We start from the raw sequence: 19,115 nt of genomic DNA, 5'->3' as shown, positions 1-19,115 counted from the left end.
CTGAAATGCTGTATTGCTATTGTATTACAAATGTATTTCTTTTTTAAATAAGCAATAAAGATACTTGGACTTAAACAAAAAAAAAACTTATGAGGCAGTGCGGTGTGATAGGTGTGTCCCTTGGAAGAGATGTAGTGTTCAGGATGTCCCTGGGATACAGAAACTGGAGCAATCACAAATTGTATCAAATGTATATGTCACAGCACCAGTACAGAGAATGCATAATCTAATGGTGAAATATTAGCTATAAACATGTTTGCCCTTTATGCGTGTACGCCAGAATAAAAGATCAGTGACACCTGGTACAACTGCCCCTTGCAGTCAGTTGTCATTTCCATGACGTCAATTTTCTTTTACTTGCATTACACTAATAAGTGAGAGCAAATGTTCCCTTCAGCCTGAATTAAAAGGAAGGGCTGGTGTGATTACTTTGTGTGAGGAGACATCCTATTCTCTGATTGCCACAATTGCTTCTACTTAAAAGATCTACCAGTAAGATATAATTTTATATCAACAGAGCTTTAAAATATTTGTTTTCATACTCCATCGAACTCATGCTTGTTTTTGCAGGATCCCCGGTGCATGGAATGAAATCTATGGTGATTGTTGGCGGTACAGACTCACTTCATAAACTCCCAATCGCTCCCTTACTGGCAGATTCCCAATCGGTGGATTCGAGGTGACCACAACTAAATGTCTTAATATTTTAAACAAGTAGTGTATTGGCACGTGATAAAAATCACATCACTACAATGCCGCAGCTCTTTTGGATAAAGACCTAGCTAATGTGGTCATGCTGTTTTGTAACCTGACTCTTACACTCTGATTCTTAAATTTGAAGTTTAGAAATGAGATTCCAGTGTTAATAAGTTTTATATGTATATTAATAGAGATGATTTCTTTTTCTGTACATTTATTGGTAATTTGGACAACTGACAAAAACGTTATACGTTATAAAATGTGTGCTATGACATGCACGTGGTTCCATTTCAAACCAATGGATGTTTTCAACTAGTACCTCTTCGTTCACCATTTAACTCGGGGAGAATGTGTGTTTAATGTATAATTTCTATTGCAAGTTCAAACAAAATGTGATCAGTATTTGATTAGTAAACGGCAGACGAATGGAAGGGTAGCTTCCTCTCTGCTGATTTTTTAAAATATCTGATATTGGGGGCGTGGCAAGATAGAGCTGCTACCACAGAACAAAAAATATTTAAGCACAGCTATTCAACAAAGTGCACTTGATTATGCCTTAAAATTCTAACCTAGTTTTAGTGAACCTTGAATCAGCGTAGCCTCTCCCTTGATCATTGAATGTGATCAAGGCCTACATAGCAGTTCCAAAGTGAAAGTCCATGTTCATACATATATCCAAAGACCTCTTCTATTTATAGGCAGCAGAAAAACACGTCCAATCGGATCCAGGGTAGGATCCGCTGTGCAGCTGACTGTCAACAAGATCTGGTGACTGGGAGCAAGAGATGACTGAAGGAAGCCTACATGGACTTTTCTGTAGAAGCTAAAGAGGACCACCAGAAATATCCATTTTGGGTGGCTGGACTGCAGCTCCCTCTTTGACTTGTGGTTCAATACTGGCATTGGTCAGCATCATAACCATATTGTGAGTGGCAATACACAAGAAACAGTGGCCCTGGTGGCACTCAACCGCTGGGCTGACCTTGTGCATTACTATCAAAAAAGTTCCTCCTGCCAGTCCAGCACCAAGTACGCTCCTCCTGAAACAATGAAGTTGTTACAAATCATCTTGGGTAGTTTGCACAACTTTGAACGTCTGTTAACTGAAGTTGAAAGGACACATTAGCTAACAGCACTCATTCTGAGATCTTTGGGTACCTGACTTTACTACATTAGGCTTGCCTGCCACAGTCACATAGTGACTGCCTGATGCATGCACTTATCCTAGTAGAGAGCTCTTGTTGGAAATCCCAATGTGACCTTTGATTCTATATGTCACTAGATGCTACTCTGTTCTGTTCTCCCCTTCCCTGAGTAGTGGGATCTAATACCTGCAATCTCCTTTCCTACCTGTCTCCAAGGGTGCCCGCCAGTGAATAGATCAATTATCCCTGTCAAATTAATTAAATTAATAAATCAAACTAAAATTGTTTTCTTGTGAAAGACCTACCTTGTTGAAAGTGACTTTTTAAAGCTTCGAAAACATTGGGCCAGGCAGATCTTCAGTTCAACCTACTCCTACGAAGAGAAAGGTCTCTGTTCGAACTAGAAAGCATTCCACTTTCAAACTCGCTAAGATGTTTTCTCCAAACCTCTAAGATCCACAGGATGATTTTCAATTGCTAATGGACCATTGTTCAATCAGGTAGTGACTCTACAGAATTTGTATGGGCTCAGAGGACGACCAGCTTATTTTGCAATAACAAATCAGGATTGGAACACTCAAGCACACTTTTATTGATCTATGACATCCGTATTAGCTGTGTTTCTATAAGTTCATGACTTATCTGCAGGGCCCCTGGAATTATGCAGCAGGGAAGGACCTATTTTTTTAGCAGGGTTGGCTAAATTATGTGGCTAGAAAATGCAAATTATGGGGTGTCATGTGGCACATTTTGAAGCAGTATTATTTCACTATTTTGTCACTGTTACATACAATAACACCATACTGTCAAATGTTTCACCTTGAATATATCCACTGAACAACTAAATACAGAATTCTGCAAATAAAAAGTGACCTAGAATTCTTTTTTATTCAAATCTACAAATAATGCGGAAAATGATGGATTATGTAGAAATTGCGGCAAATAGATCATTATGCATATTTCCACTGGCCCTTTTCATGAGTCTTGACATGGCTCCTTTCAAACCTGAAACCTATGAAGCAGGATGAATCTTCCTCAACCATACTGAGCATTACCTACTCCCCATCAACTACGTAAACTGAGCACATGGTCTGAACTGGGGCTTTTCTTTACTGAAACGTACAATACTGAGTCCTACCACTTCGCACAGTTTGGATTTATTATGCAAGCCACTCAATAAATAAAGATATGTGTGCCATAATCTTCTTACCTTATGAATTCCTATCTTAACAGGGTCCACTAATTTTGTCTAATCAACCTTACAAGGCGCCCTGAATGAATACCTTGTATACCTATTTATCTGAAATTAACTGTGATAGAACATTTTCGGTAGAGTTTGCCTATCGTCATGCGTGAGAGACATCCTGTGTCTTATACCTCTGCAGCCTACATATTTTCATCGAAGTCTGCACAACAATTTCTCTGGTAGTAAGAATGTGAGAAATTGGGTTTCTGGTCGAATTAGGTGTTAACCCTGTTAAAGTAACAATCACAATCCCGATCAGAGTGAACCACAAAAGTCACTAAAGTAATCTGTGCTTAGCGCCTCTGGTAGCTAGGCACAAAAGCAGTCATGCTTAACTTAGAGGCAATGTGCAAAGTATTTATGCAGCATACAAACAGTAATAAAGTAAGAAAAAAAAAAGAAATAACCCACAGTAATTTAGGAATGTAAAGTACATTAAAAAAAATTTTTTGATTGGTTTTGGCCAAAGGGTACAGAAAAAAGAAGAAAAGAAAATTAGCACATACACTATACATTGCATTTATACTTTTCTTAATCTTGTCGCAATTGAAAAAAGAGAGACCGAGAGAAAAAGGGATAGACGGCACGTAGTGATAAAGAGAAAAGAAAAAAAAGAATCATCATTTCAGTTTTAAATCTAGATCCAATGCGTAAAATCAAATAAATCTGTTCCATATGCGGTGACATTTCTGGAGTGAGCACGTACCTCTAGTTTTAGCAAATGCGCGCTCCCTCTCGCATATATCTTTCATAATGGCCCACCATTCTAAGGCAACAGGAGGATTCGGCGAGATCCACACTCTTGCAATGCATAGAGAGGCAGCCACCAAAATAATAGAGAAAAAAGATCTCAAGCCCCTGTTAGCGCACTCTTTGTAGCCTAACATAATTTCTTTAATAGTGGGAGGGAAATCCAGCCCCAAGCGATTTTCAATAATTTTAACCACTTCCCCCTCCAAAAGTTAACAAGCATAGGGCAGGTACAAAACATGTGTGCGATGTTAGCGGCTGCCATTTCACATTTTGGACAGAGCGTTGGACAGAGCATCCGGTCTCCACCATCTCCCCATACCGTTTGTGCCTATTTTACAATCTTATCAGTAGTATAGTACAACATGCAGATAGTGTGAAATTGCTGTCATTTTAAATTGGTAGAGTGAATAGCCCCATCCAAAGTATCTAAAGTGGAGGTTAATTCTGCAAGAATAATGGCTAGCTCTAGAGCTTGGCTCCACTTATTGGCCAGTTGTTGACTATCATTCCCCTACATTGACAAAATAAGAGATACATTGTGCTGATTCGTGGTTTTTGATTAGTATGCATTAAACATGCCGTTAAGTCAGAATTGTGCAGTATCTGAATCATTTGCCTTCTTAAAAAATTGTCTCTTAAGTGTAAGTACTTAAAAAAAGATTGGTTCTGATCTGTGGAAGCAATTTATATAGATGCTCTCAACTGAATTCAAGGAACTCACATGCCCCAAATATCTACAAATACTAAGACTCACAAGTCCAACGCAGGTGGAATAATAATAGACTGTAATGGTGAACAATTAAGGAATGGGCTAGGGTCAGGAGGAAGGGGGTTTGGGGGAGGGAGGAGGTTGGAGCAGGGTCAGGGTGGGGGTTGATGGGGTGGAATTTCATGGGGGTGGTGGGGGGGATACAGTTCATTTAGAGTTTCTTTGTCATTTCTATGGTTTATATTCATGCTTAACATAAAACCAATAAAAACATATAAACCTAAAAAAAGATTGTTGCAGGAGGGTATGTACAGACTGTAAACCATCAAAAGTGCGGAAGCCATTTAAAACGTAAAGATGCCCAAGTCGTTCAATGTCATAACCTGCCTACCCTGCCCAATGCCGTCCAACGGCATTGTGGAATACTTCTGGAAGAATAGAGTTGTCCCATTGTGGAAAGTTAGAGTCACACAATAAATCGTTCAAGGACAACGAGCAGAAGTTTAGGATTTCATGCCATATACGGACTATATCCATAATCGTCTTGAATCTGACTCTTTTGTAATAGTTTGGGTCATTAGTTTTGTACAAAAGCATATCAGAATCCAACCCAAGTGCAAGATAAAACCAAAAATAATGATGATTCTTAGTGAGCAAAAGGCTTTGAAGGCGTCCGGTAAATGCAGCCCAGTGGTATAGCTTAAAATCATGGAGCTGAAGTCCTCCTTGTTTAAAGCGAAGTTTAGGTGATCAAATAGCTCCACGTGCTTGCTTATACCCCCATACGAAACTATTAACAGCACCTTCCAATTTCTGTATAAAAGAAATTGGGAACACGTAGGGGGCTAACCCAAAACAAATATACAAACTTAGGTAGAATGGTAATTTTAATGATGTTGCATCTGCCAATTATTGTAATTGGAAGTTTATTTAAATTTTTTAAGCTTTGGGTAACAACTGCAACAATGGATCGTAATTAAGCCTCCATATATCTTCAACCCGAGAAGAAACATGCACCCTAAGATAAATTGCAGACTTACATCCCCCTGCTATTGGTACAGTTGAGTGGTAATTAAGAACTGCCTGCGTTTTGTGCACATTAAGTTTATAGCCTGAAAAGCGGCCACTATTTTTACCTTAATCTTTGAAGATTCGTAACTCCGGTTCTATCGATTCGATTTTCATCATTTTGGAGTCAAATAGTTTAATAAAATGTACTCTATATTTCTGCCAGGCATTGACACAGCTAGAAACCTGCCATGCTGCGGAGATTAGGCTTGGGGGCCCAAATCAGGAGCAGATATACATATGATTAATAGATAAACGCCTACTTATGAGCAGGATGCTAAAAGAAAGGATTACAGCTGCTTTTAATAAAAACTGATCTATGCAATATGAATATGGGGATTGTGTGTGGAAAGTACTGGCATACCAAATAGCAGATAGGAAATCAAAAGGACAGATAAAAGCCATCAGGGGTGAGGATGGAAGTAGGTATACATCCCCTCATCTGATAATAGACTAATGATTTCAATTCTATCAGAGACTCTATACCCTGTCCTGCTCACCTGATAAAATATTTGAAATAACAAAGCACGGGGGATAATTATCAAATTTATTCTCAGTTGGGGCACAATTAATTACCCTTATTATTTAGTTATCTACACACGTTGAAATGGATTTAATTTCACACACATGCAATTGGACCAGTCTCTAACCGGCAAATTACTTCAAAAAATAAATTGATCAAAAACATACAACAATATATACAGTGATCCAACATAAAATATACACATATGTGTGTGTGTGTGTATATATATATATATATATATATATATATATATATATATATATATATATATATACAAAGCACAGTTTTCTCCAGTACCCAAACAAGAAATTAGAAACACTATTGTTCACCCGTACCATCTGAGTGATACACTTAGAGGTAGTCCTAGCACCCGAGGTATCACACCTCTCTGTCCTTCCAGCAATGTGCTTCTAAATCATTCAACACGCTTGTATTAGTGGTGACTCCTCTGCTGAAAAGCGCCCGCGTCGACAGCTTTTTGATAGTCAATTTCTTCAGGCCTCCTCAGGACAAGGGTAAAGTAATCCCTACAATACCTTTAATTACGTATATACAAAGACTATATACATCCCTATCTGTCCCATATATATCCACACAGTGCGCCAGGACCAAGATATCGATGACCAAAAATCATGACCAACCGTCACAAAGTGCAATACAAGGACTGAGGTGTTGTGGTCATAGAAGTATCCCACTCTGCGTTAAACCAGGGCACTTCTTAGTTCCTACCATCAATAGTGACTAAAAACCTTGGTGCTTGGGTAATTTTTTATTCGCTCAATGTGGCCGAGTGAGGCAGGAAACGGAGCCCCGGGTGGAGCAGATGGCGTGCACCGTCTAAGGTAACCGCCTCCCTTGGACACACTGAGCGAATTAACATAGGACCAGAGCTCCGGTTCCGGAGTGTTTCAGTGTGTTTTAGCACGCCCTTTGAACTTTGTTGTGATGTTCTTATCATTCCCATATATACAGGTAGTTGGTCTATGGTGCAAACATCGAAACGTTGGGGGTGCCTTAACTCAGGGATAGGCACCGACTCATAGATAGAGAGCAGCACCATTCATGTGATGCAGGCACATAGGTATGGTTGAGTGGCACCGCCTTTGACTTGGTGAGGGGAGCTCTTAGATACGGACAGAATCGAAGAGCACGGGGAGTCACACGAGTAGTTTCGGGAACCTCTCAACTACCTGGAGGTATACCGTTCAGACACGGAATGTTTTTTTTTTTTTAAATGACCCAAGCACCTAAGGTTTTTAGTCACTATTGATGGTAGGAACTAAGAAGTGCCCTGGTTTAACGCAAGTGGGATACTTCTATGACCACAACACCTCAGTCCTTGTATTGCACTTGGTGAAGGATGGCCATGATTTTTGGTGATCGGTATGTTGGTCCTGGCACACTGTGTGGATATATATGGGACAGAGGGAGATGTATATAGTCTTTGTATATATTTAATTAAAGGTTTCTATTGATATTGTAGAGATTACTTTAACCTTGTCCTGAGGAGGCCTGAAGAAATTGATGGCTGAAACGCATCTGCGTCGACAGCTGTTTGATAGAGGAGTCACCACTAATACAAGCGTTTTGAATGATTTAGAAGCACATTGGTGGAAGGATAGAGAGGTGTGATACCTTGTGTGCTAGGACTACCTCTAAGTGTACCACTCAGATAGTACAGCTGAACACTGATGTTTCTAATTTCTTCTTAGGGTACTGGAGAAAACTGTGCTTTGTATATGTATATATGTATGTATGTGTATATATATATATATATATATATATATATATATATATATATGTATGTTTTATGTTGGTCATTGTATATATTGTTGTATGTTTTTGATCAATTTATTTTTTGAAGTAATTTGTTGGTCAGAGACTGGTCCAATGGCATGTGTGTGAAATTAAATCAATTTCAACGTGTGTAGATACCTAAATAATAATGTTAGGGTAATTAATTGTGCCCTAACTGAGAATACATTTAAGATGTATCCCTCCGTACTTTATTGTTATTTCATCTATTCGATGTCCCTTGCCCAGGTATAGGAGGGTTATTTGGACATACCCCTGTTTTCTTCACCTGATAAAATAGAGTTTGATAATTACATAAAAAAGTGCAATCTCCCATGCCTGAGGGAGGAAGAAGCTGCTCTTCATAGCAAAATCACTAACGAAGAGATTCTGTCAGCTTTGGCTGCTCTCCCTTCCGGCAAATCTCCAGGAGATGATGCTTTGCACTATGGGTTCTATAAAGCCTTTAAGAACCTTGTTTTACCATTACCATTGATAAGAGAGATCATGCTTCAGACTGGGATCCGAATGGAGGTCCCGAACTCCTTGGATATTACCAACATTGTCTTTTAAAAAAAAAAAAAAAAAAGGAAAGCCAGCAGATGTGTGGTTCATACCGTCTCATCTCTCTTATTAACTCTGATGCTAAAAACAGTTCTAAGGTCCTGGCTAATCGGCTGGCCCCTCTTATGCCCAGCTTAGTTTCTGACAAGCAACATGGTTTTATACATGGCAGATATACTACTGCCCATATAAACACCGCTATTACTGCCTTAGATGTCGCTAATAAGACTACACTTAAGTTAGGGATGGTTCTACTAGATGCCGAAAAAGCATTTGACCGCATGGTATGGGAAGGTTCAATGGGCCACATTAACGGCCAATGGGCTTGATGGCCGATACAGCAAATGGGTTTGTGCATTATACAGGAAACCACAAGCCAAATTAGTGTATACCAGCTTTTGCTCCGCTCCATTTCAGATACAGCGTGGCACCCAACAGGGGTGTCCTCTGTCCCCACTCTTATTTGCATTGAATATTGAGCCCTTTATTAGATCACTTAACTCAAACATCCACATTCCTCCATTTATTGTTGAGTCACGCAAATTAAAGGTCACTTCCTATGGTGAGGACATTGCAGTCTTTTCCTCTGACCCGGCGATTGCACTCAGCTCAATTCAACAGTGCCTTTCATCTTCCTATAGCTACTCTTTCACATGTATTTCATTTGTTTTATAGTGCCTCTCATTCCAGTATAGGGTGCCGGAGCACTTTATATCACACACAAATACAGAGACACTGAATAATACGTATGTGAATCTGTGTATGGAAAATGTTACAAAGACAAAGGAAAATACAAGGTGTAGGATTCACATGTCATCCATAATAGTATGCATTTTTTAAAAGGGCTTGGTGTGGAGAGGCAAAAACACAGGATTCAGAACGTAACACAGGGGTGAGGGTTGGCTTTACTAATAAGAATGTATTTCTACCCAAACAAACCCTTTTTTTCGCAACATTAGGATAATGAAAGACTCGAAAAACAAATGTATCTGTTTAACCTGTACCATGTAGTTTGCGTGTAGCTCACTTTGCAAGATTATGATTGTAACTTATGAACTGCATAGTAACGAAAGGGTCTCTGTGACTAAAGCAGTAACCCACTAAGCTATGCACATAAAATACTGTTCTGTGGTTTTCAAGGTACACATCCATTGCAGCAGGCATATTAAGCCTCTGTGCTACCCTAGATGAGTCAAAACTGACACAAGACAGAACTCTGATCTCTTTCCGGCAGGTACATTAATCACCAGAGTTATCATGACATTTTTATTGTTGCCTGAAAACTACTGAATATACAAGGATCTCTACAGCGGGTGCTTTCAATAATCCTGCCCTGCTCCAAAAGCGGAACCCAGTAAGAAAACCGGCCCCCCACAATTTCATGTCCCCTGAGGAAACGCCCGTTGCCCAGAGCGGCCGGTCCGGCCTTGCCCATAAGAAGGAAGTTCAATAGGAATGAGCATTATTCGTTGGAAGGACTGAGGCCCTCTTGAGCCCTGTTGGCCAGCATGAGACTGACCGAGTCCTTGGGGCATATATTGGGGCACAGATTCAGGGTGGATTCATTAAATAGTTGCCCAGAGCCTGCAGCAGGCAGATACTTCAGTAGGGCAGGGATTCTTCCATTTTCAAACAGGGTCTGAACAGAACTGGCTCCTGCATAGACTGGAGTATTAGCCTCTCAGTCATTCGTTTGGATGACCAAGCAGACCTATAGCTAACTCCCATTCTTCCCACAGTGACACTGTCTGCCATATTAGCACAAATTTGGTCATCACCCACAACACCGAAAAAATCTCCCACGTTGGCCAATCTACAAGCTATCATGCTTCTAACCAAGCATGCCCAGTGAAATATTTTAACCAGTAGTTCATCAGAATTTCGTAGTCTGACACTGCAAGTAATTGACCAGCAGTGCCAAATTGTCCCAACACGTTACTGACTTGTAGCCCTACTTCCCATCCCACAACAATTAAACCATGAGATGTTGAGATGATTTGGAAATAAGCAAACTTTTCTCATGTTTTGTGCCAGGGAAGTGGCACCCCCAATTAAATAACAGGTGTCTGTAGCATCCATTGTCTACTTTCTCATTGTGGAAGGTATCAAAACTCAGAGCACTCCATTGACCAGAAATGTTCAATAATTGTTGCATTAGTAGCCACCTTCTCGGCTATACGTTCATTGATAAAAGAATGGTATGAATTGCCCTGGCAGATAGTTGCCCTATATAATATTTTGTCAAATGCATAAAAAGGTGATGAGATTAACAATTGCAATAAGTCTAACCACTGGCAATCACTCGGATTCCAACCTATCGTGCTTTTACCTACAATGCCACCTCAGTTTGGACCCAGGAAATCAGTCTTGAACCTGCTCCAATAGAAACAGTCCAGGCTAAACTGCTAGGCCAGGTCCTCTCTGAACCAGAACACAACAAACCAAGACCAGTTTCACCCTGATTGGGGCTCGTCAGTCGGGTGTAACTTGCTTCCAGCGGCACTAAGAGACAGGATCCACCTCTGGCCAAACTCTTGCCACTTAGGGTGGTACATCAAACACACAAAATAATATGTTAGACCTCGAAGTCCGAGGCAAGTGATAGCATGAATGAGTAGTTCAGGATGTGTCTAATGGCTAGGGCTGTCGACCTTGAAGCTAGGAAACCGGATTCAAGTCTTGCCAGGGAAGTGCAACATTCTCTGATTCTGGGCAAATCACTTAATCTCCCCATGCCTAACAAAAGAAAATGAATGTGTCAGTCTGTCTGGTATGTGCTAAAGAACACTACCCCAAACATAAAATGTGCTACGCAGGTCCGTTTCCTCATCAAAGAACCCATCACAGAAATGGTGTCCTTGGACATGTGTCTTGTCTCTCAATGGAGCCCTGTACACCTGTTCCATAAGAATTCCCTTTGGTTACACGTCGTACAGGACCAAGGATGCTACAACAATACTTTTGCCAAACCTTGGATATTGCCAGCAGCAGCAGCAGTGGGGGCAACGTCCAGGAGGTGAACCACGCACCCCCTTTGCACAATAACGCCACCACCTCTCGCATTTCCTGCTCCGCGGGAAACGCGGGACTGAGGGACAGTGGCTGGGACTGAGGGAAGGACAACTACATTGCCCAGAAGGCAACGGGCACAGCGCTACCCTCCCGCAACGCCCAGAGCAGGTGACCAGGTGCATATAAACAGCACCGTCACCGCGCATCGCGGGACGCGCGCGGGACGAGCCGGGCGAAGCCCGGGGACAAGGGCAGGCCGTCTGTGGCTGTCCGGGGCTGAACGGGGTTGGGTTGGGGCCCCCCCCTAAGGTTCGGCCTCCTCTGGGATTGGATATTACATCATTACTGTTGATAGATACTTGTATGTCCGGTAGTTGGCCAGTTATATTCACCAGTGGGATTCCCTATGCCAATGTCAACACGATCCGGCAAAATTATGAGGGGGGTAGGGGTTCCATAAGTGGCACCATGGACCAGTTTATTACTCGTTCCTTTTCGGTCCTAGAGAAGGAGATTGCCCTTACGGAACGTCGCGTTTCACGCGAACTTCTTGTACAGAGACGTTCATCCTTGGGGCATCTGGCATTAGTTTCCTCCCCAGAACACACCTCTGTCCTGGTTCTGATTGCCCAAGGGTAAATGCTGCAAGGGCTAGCATTGACAGGCTCTCTACTTTAGAGCCGTGTGGGCGCGTAACTTCCGCATCTGATCCATTACCTCCTGAGCCACCAGGCTCTCCTGCTCCCTTGTGCTCTGCTGTTCCCCAAGAGGGCTCCCTTCCCCCCCCTGGGGGCAACAGCTGTAAAAGCAGCTGGAGTAGTCCCCTTTAAAAGGAAACGCACCATAAGTCCTCGCAAGGGTAGTTTACTCAAACCTCCCAAGAAGTCGAGACTAAACTGTTTTAAGGGGTATGCGAAACAAAGTGGGCTGGGGACGGGGGCGAGGCAGACTTCCTCAGGCTCCAAGCAGATGAATGTCAAATACCAATCCACTTCTACTGTATGTACCCCACCTGAGGTTCCCTCTCTTGCCCAGATTGAGCAATTAATGAAATCCCTGATTCTCCCGGTTCTTGAGAGAGTGAAGGGGGTGTCGGAGCGGCTTGACAGATTTGAGCAGGCCACTCTTGACAACTTTTTCTCCCTCAAGTCCTTAATCAAACTTCATTCTAAAATCAGGGATGGTGGGCCTTCGGGGAAATCTTCATCAGGCAACACCCATATATGACAATGTAGCGATTGATACACTAGGGGAAGCCTCGGGGGTGACAGTCTTGAACGCTCCTACCTCACTCACAGAGAGTTCACAGAGGGAACTTGGGAGTGCAGGGTCTGTTGATTTGGGCTTCCCTGTTCAACTCATAGCCCAATCAAACTGCAAAAATAACCCAAACTTGGTCAAAGGGCCTATAGGTCCCGCCAATAGGCGTTCCTCTCAAGTCAAGAGTTCTAACAGCAGTAAGGGAGGCAATGGGGCCAGGACTGACAATTTAACTGCCCCGTCTAAATCACAGAAAGTGGAGGAGAGGGGTATCCAGTATTCCCCATGTTAATTTACCCCCTGACTGCCAGCCCTTTGTAGCTATACTTACCGGGGTCCCCTTGCTTCAGCAGGGTAAACACGAATCGTATTATGAACTTAAGAACAAAACTATGTTTTGGCTTAGGGAAAATAGACCTTTGCCCAGTTCTTTTGATGGCCAGGTTCTCCATGTAAGACGGGCTAGTTGGGTTGGCACTAGGCCAAAGGACTTAAAGGGAGACGGTGTTCTGGTCAATTTTAAAGATGCCAGGGTAGCTAGATTTATTTGTAATAAACATTTTGGCGAGGGTAGCTCTGGCATTAGCACTCGCGACCTTAGCTACTTTAATCCCCACCCAGCAAACTCATGGCTTGCCAGCCCTCTAACCTGGGGGAGCAGGGACAATAGGTATTTTCATTCTGATTATCCCCTCTCAAGAGCGTTTAGCCAGAATCCTGGCCCAAGCCCCTATTGGCCGGGGTGGGGCTGTTGACCTGACTATCAACAATCAGCCAAGATGCCTCCTGTTCTAGCTGCCAGCTGTGGGAGTTGTAATTTGACTATGTTTGAGGGTACACCTGGTCCATTCCCTCGCCAAAATTTCCTACTCCTCTTTCGCCTGGTGTCCCGCACGGGGTTTCACCCGGCTGCTCCCTCACTGCCAAACATTGCACTTTGGGGGCGTCGGAGGGCCTACCACTGGATCCCCGTTCTGGCCCTAGCACGCCTTCACCACGAACCTCTGGAGGGCAAGCCTTAATGAATAATGACTTGAGGATTGTTAGCTGGAACATTGCGGGCATCTCCAGAAATTTGGACCTCCCAGATTGGAACAGCTTTATTGAGTCTTTTTGAATATGTATCTTCCAAGAGACTTGGTGCCTGGAGCCCTGTTATAAAGTTGGTTATATAACTTACTTTGTCCCTGCTATCGCTCCCTCCTCAGGGAGAGGTCGCCCTTCGGGCGGCCTGCTCATTTGGATAAGGACTTCCTTGGGCCTTCAGATCAGGAACAGAGATTCCAAGTCTCCCGACTTGCTAAGATTATCAGTCAGAGGGCCTCTCAGAGGGCGGTCTCTAGAGATCTTTAATATTTATGTTAGAGGCTCCAAAGGGTGCTTGCCCTCCCCAACCCTATCACGGCTTGGAGAAGAACTTACTCAGTGCAGCCCGGAAATGTACATCATGCTCGCTGGTGACTTTAATTGCACCTTTGAGCCCCTGGCAGCAGATGACATTCTTGGTACTTCGGAAGAGGATGCAAGGAGGGGTATTCCCCCCCTGTCTATAACACCCATTAAGAAGTGGTCCCAACGGGCAATGCAGCTTAATGCCCTAACATTGGAATTTGGTCTGAGGGCAGTGAATGGAAGAACTCCTTCAGATCCTTGTGGAGCCCATACGTTTAACAGAGTGGACCATTCATCTAGAATAGACTACATCTTGTTGGACTTTAAGCTCTGGGCCCAATTGCGGGACATGGCAGTACTCCCCTCAACGGGCAGTGACCACAATCCACTTTCTCTCTCTCTCTGTCCTCAATGTGGTTGGTGTGCAGAGGCTCTCAGGAAAAATCTGTGTTGCGGACAACTGGCGAAGTTTGTCCATCGAACTGTGGCAGGCGCCTGAATTGGCATAAGGTTGCCCTGGACGAGGGGAAGGTCCTCGAAATAGGATCAATCATGGCTAAAGCTTTGAGCAGGTTAGAAACCATTAGTTCGGACTACTCCGAGGTATCCTCTCTTTTCTGCGACACTACTAAAGCCCTGGGCGAGTTATTTCTAACACATAGCCGGGGTCCTCCCGCCAGTGATCGTCGGCGACTCAAGGGCGATCCGGGGTGGTTCTCCATGAATTGTTGGAGGGCGAAAAGGGTCCTTATTGAAGCAGTCAAAAGCAAGTGATGCGAGCGGATTCGCGCTGCCAGGAAGGAGTACAGGCACGCCATTAGCGTAGCCAAAAAAGAGTGGGACAATCAGTTTTGGTTCAATTTGAAAGAGGCTAGTGCCAGGAGGGATACCAGGGGCTTCTGGGACCTAGTTAGGACCAGGAACAGGCCAGTCGAGACGTTGATAACATGTAACATACCAGAGGTGTTCTGGTTTAATCACTTCTCCCTCCTTTATACTTCCACCGAGGAGGATAGGATGGGGCTGCCTGATTTTCCATCCTTGGGCTCCCCTGGGCTGAGCGAGGACCTATCCTTTTCAGCTAAGGAAGTGGAGAATGTGATTAAAGCCCTTGTCCCCAATAAAGCAGCAGGCCCCGATGGGTTACCGGGGGATTTGTTACGCCTCAACTTAACTGAATGGGGGAAACTTATTTCTTCACTCCTTAACGCATCCTACCTTGGTGCTACTCTCCCCGACTCCTGGATGGGAGCTGAGGTCGTCCCGATCTTTAAAAAGGGGGCTAGGGACGACCCAGCAAATTACCGTCCCATAAGCTTAATTGACTCCTCAGAGAAGGTGGCAGGAAAGGTGGTTCTTGGGAGAGTGCTTCAGTGGGCAGAGGACAATAAAATACTTTCTGATTTTCAGGCAGGATTTAGGACAGGCACCGGGACCATTGAGCAGACCTTTAGACTTCTGCTCCTCTATTGGAAAGTGGTTGTACTAGGCAAAGGCAGCCTGTATCTTGCCTTTATTGACTTACGGACTGCTTTCCACCTAGTGCCCCGTGGTTGCCTGTGGAAGGTATTGTCCGATCTGGGAATGCCCGCTTATCTCCTTTCCCTACTGACGAAACTCCACTCAGAGAATTTTGCGCAGGTAAGGTGGGGAAAGCAGGGCCAAAAGACCGATAGAATCTCAGTGAACAGGGGCGTCCGCCAGGGATGTGTCCTTGCCCCCACTCTGTTCTCATTGTATGTGAACGGAGTGGTGGAGCACCTTTTGAAATACCCTGCTGATGCACCATCCCTGGCGGGCAGGAGAATACCCACTTTATTATTTGCTGATGACACCCTCCTGATTTCAAAATCGCCGATGGGTTTACAGAACCTCCTCAATAGTTTTCAATCCTTTTGCGTGAATAGGGGGTTAAAAATTAATACAGAAAAGACCAAATATTTGGTCCTGAACCCCCGGAAAAAGCTTGGTCTGGCACCCGTATTAAATTCGGTACCCTTGGAAAGGGTCAAGGAGTTCGACTATCTAGGCATCCGTCTTAGTGACACTATGCGGTGGGACTCCCATATCCAAAATATGGTATTGAGTCACAAAAAAAAGGGTGGTGGGGGCCCTTCTCAAGGAACAGCGGTCATCTTCCTTCAAGCCCATTGCCCCTGTGTTGGATATATATATGGCGAGAGGTGTCAGTGCGGCTCTCTACGGGGCAGAGCTTTGGGGTTCCTCGAATGCTGACCAGTTAGCCTCCTCAGGGAATAAATTCCTGAAGGATCTGATGGTCCTCCCACAGAGTACCCCCACATTGCCCTTGCTTTTGGATATGGGTTGCCGCCCAATTAAAGATCAGGCATAATTGCGCCCCCTTCTTCTGTTAAGCGCTTCGAGACCGGCGGTGATAGGCGCTATATAAACAATTTTTAACATAACATAACTCTGGGCCCGCCTATGGAGAGTCCCTGAACTTTCCAGTTATGCGGAAGGGCTGAAGGAGGTTTTATCACTGCCCAGCTGGTCAAAAATAAGATGGCTGAGGGACGTTAAATTCCTGCTTGGGGAGTTGGGACTAGGGGAGGCTTGGCAGACTAGAACTGCCCCCCCTAAGTCTGTCCTGAAGAGTCTACTGGAATTGGGTAGCGGATAGGAGAATCACTGATCCCAACCTATGTAGATCCTCCAGCGAATTTATTCTGGTGAAGGAAGTGGCCCTTCGAGAACCCTATCTCGACTAAATTTCGAAACCAAGAGATAGGGCTTTGTATTTCAAATTTAGAACAGGAGTACTTCCAGTGGGGGAACTGACCGCGCGCTGGAAAATCCCGGCCCAAACTACTCCTTTTTGCTCTTTTTGCACACCTAGAACGGACTCGGTGGCCCACTTTTTATTTGAATGCCATGCCTATAAAGTCCCCCGATCTAGGTGACTGAAACCCCTGTGCAAGGAGCTGGGCACCAAAAACTTTATTGAGGCCTTGCGAATTTTGAAGTCTGATACCCGCCCCTTGTTTGTATGTGGTATGGCAAAGTTTCTAGGTTGGGCATGGGAGATCAGGTCAAAAAGGCTAGGCTTAATGAAATTGTTTAATTTTGGTCGTTATGTCAGACTGTCTTAGGTAATTTATTGATGCCATTTTATTCACATTTAGTTACGTTTGTTCGTATATGGCTGGCTTTTTATCGTTTTTTTCCTGTTGTATGTACTGCTTTTAAAGATATGTTTTTATCGAAATAAAGCCTATTTGACTGAATGGCTACAACAATCCTGTCCTTCGGTTGCACAGATCTCACAGACTCAGCCTCTCACAACACTGCTGTCTGCTAGGTTATATAGATCCTACAGATTGGGGCCGATGATGGACAACTGCCTAGCTTCCTGTTCACAGTCCTCACCAACTATCTGAAGACTCCATTCTGAAGACACGACTTTTCAAGATTTTTACTTTTCAATACAAAAGAGGCTCTCGTATTACAGCGGAGTGTGTAGTTATTGGTTTATCTTATAATGATTTTGATCAGCTAAAGACTGTGATGCCAGTTCACATTTTGAATATTCACCAATATATAAAAAGAAAAGAAAAATGAAATGGCATATTTATTTTTTTACACATTGATAAAACTTTACTATCTTTTGCGGCCTTGCCTGTCAGGATTAGACAGGTATAAATAAACGAGTGAGTACACATTTGGACCTAGTTTTTTAAAATGCTTATTGTTTGTAGACGAATACTTGTCTTGCTACGGATATAACCTAACAACCTTTTTATGATCTTTAATGCTGTCTGTAGTGCTCTACCACAAACGTTTAAGGAGCTGTTATAGGCAACAAATATCTGTCACGGTACAATGGATCCGAGCTCGAATAACCCTGGAAATATCTTTAGACTAAAAACAAATCAGTCTGCAATACAGTAGAAGTTTTGTTTGTATAAAGGAGATGCTGCAAGTCAGACGATAAACTTTAATGTTCTATGAACAGGCCATTCCATACAAATTGGGCCACTGTGGTAATCCTTTCCCTTGTGCAGGACATCAAAGGGCTAGCGAGCAGCTGGTGAATTTTCCTTCAAACTCCTAACATTCATAGTGCCTTGAATCGGACCACCTATGAGCCTGGGGCACATTGACCGCTTTGTCCGAGCATTAAAATGCCTCTGGCACTACCGGGTGCCTCCCACGAATTTCGGCATCGAGATGGTGGATTGGTTCACACAGGCAGGATGGTCAAGTCGAAGGGCGGTGAAAGGAACTCGCCCTTCCCCACACACTGCTCCTTGGCCCCGTTCCCTGCTGTCCGGATGAAGAATTCCTAGGAAACTACTTGGTCATTAGCATAACAGACCATCAACCTACAATGATAGCACTGGACTCAATGTACCACTGTTAATTTAAAAAAGGTAGAATTTATTAATACAAAACATTAGTTAAAATAGCTATGATGTTCCATCATTCATGAGGTTCAATATCAATCAACAATCAACATAGATAAAGTAACAGGACAATAACACAATATCTGACAGAAAATATTAGGGGACTATGTCACAATGAACTTGATGAAGCCATGGGTGTCCTAATACAAATGGGAAAAGTAAATTATTTGCCCCTCTAAGTGATCACACAAAATAATGCAACATCACGATATATATAGACATGTCACAAAAGACATGAAAACAATACAATTAGTGGACTGAAGGAACACAAAACTGTTCGATAAAAAGGATGCAATGTTGGTTCTTCAATATATTGACGTGCATTCAGCGAGCTATTCGGAAAACCACATTGAGAATTAAATGCATAAAAAGTAAACGGTACACTCCATGGGGCTCCGCCACAGTGCCATGGAGCCATAAGCATACCTGGAACCTCCAAGCATAGTTGGAAGAGGCAATTTTTAAAATGGGCGAAAGAAGTGGAGATATAGATATATAGATATATAGATAGATAGATCGATAGATA

General features: G+C 43.2%; 1 protein-coding gene across 1 annotated transcript in view; it reads left to right on the top strand.

Moving 5' to 3' along the window:
* LOC144827606 (mediator of RNA polymerase II transcription subunit 1-like) overlaps window positions 1-19,115 on the top strand; it is a 648,236-nt gene that overhangs the window by 498,135 nt on the left and 130,986 nt on the right. The window contains exon 11 of the mRNA XM_078685852.1: window positions 571-679. Within this exon, the coding sequence (XP_078541978.1) occupies window positions 571-679 (109 nt within the window). The remainder of the gene's footprint in view (window positions 1-570; window positions 680-19,115) is intronic.

Source organism: Lissotriton helveticus, chromosome 4_1, assembly GCF_964261635.1.
Source record: "Lissotriton helveticus chromosome 4_1, aLisHel1.1, whole genome shotgun sequence".
Classification (NCBI taxonomy): domain Eukaryota; kingdom Metazoa; phylum Chordata; class Amphibia; order Caudata; family Salamandridae; genus Lissotriton; species Lissotriton helveticus.
The sequence above is the reverse complement of the archived record's forward strand: the minus strand, read 5'-3'. Positions and strand labels throughout refer to the sequence as shown.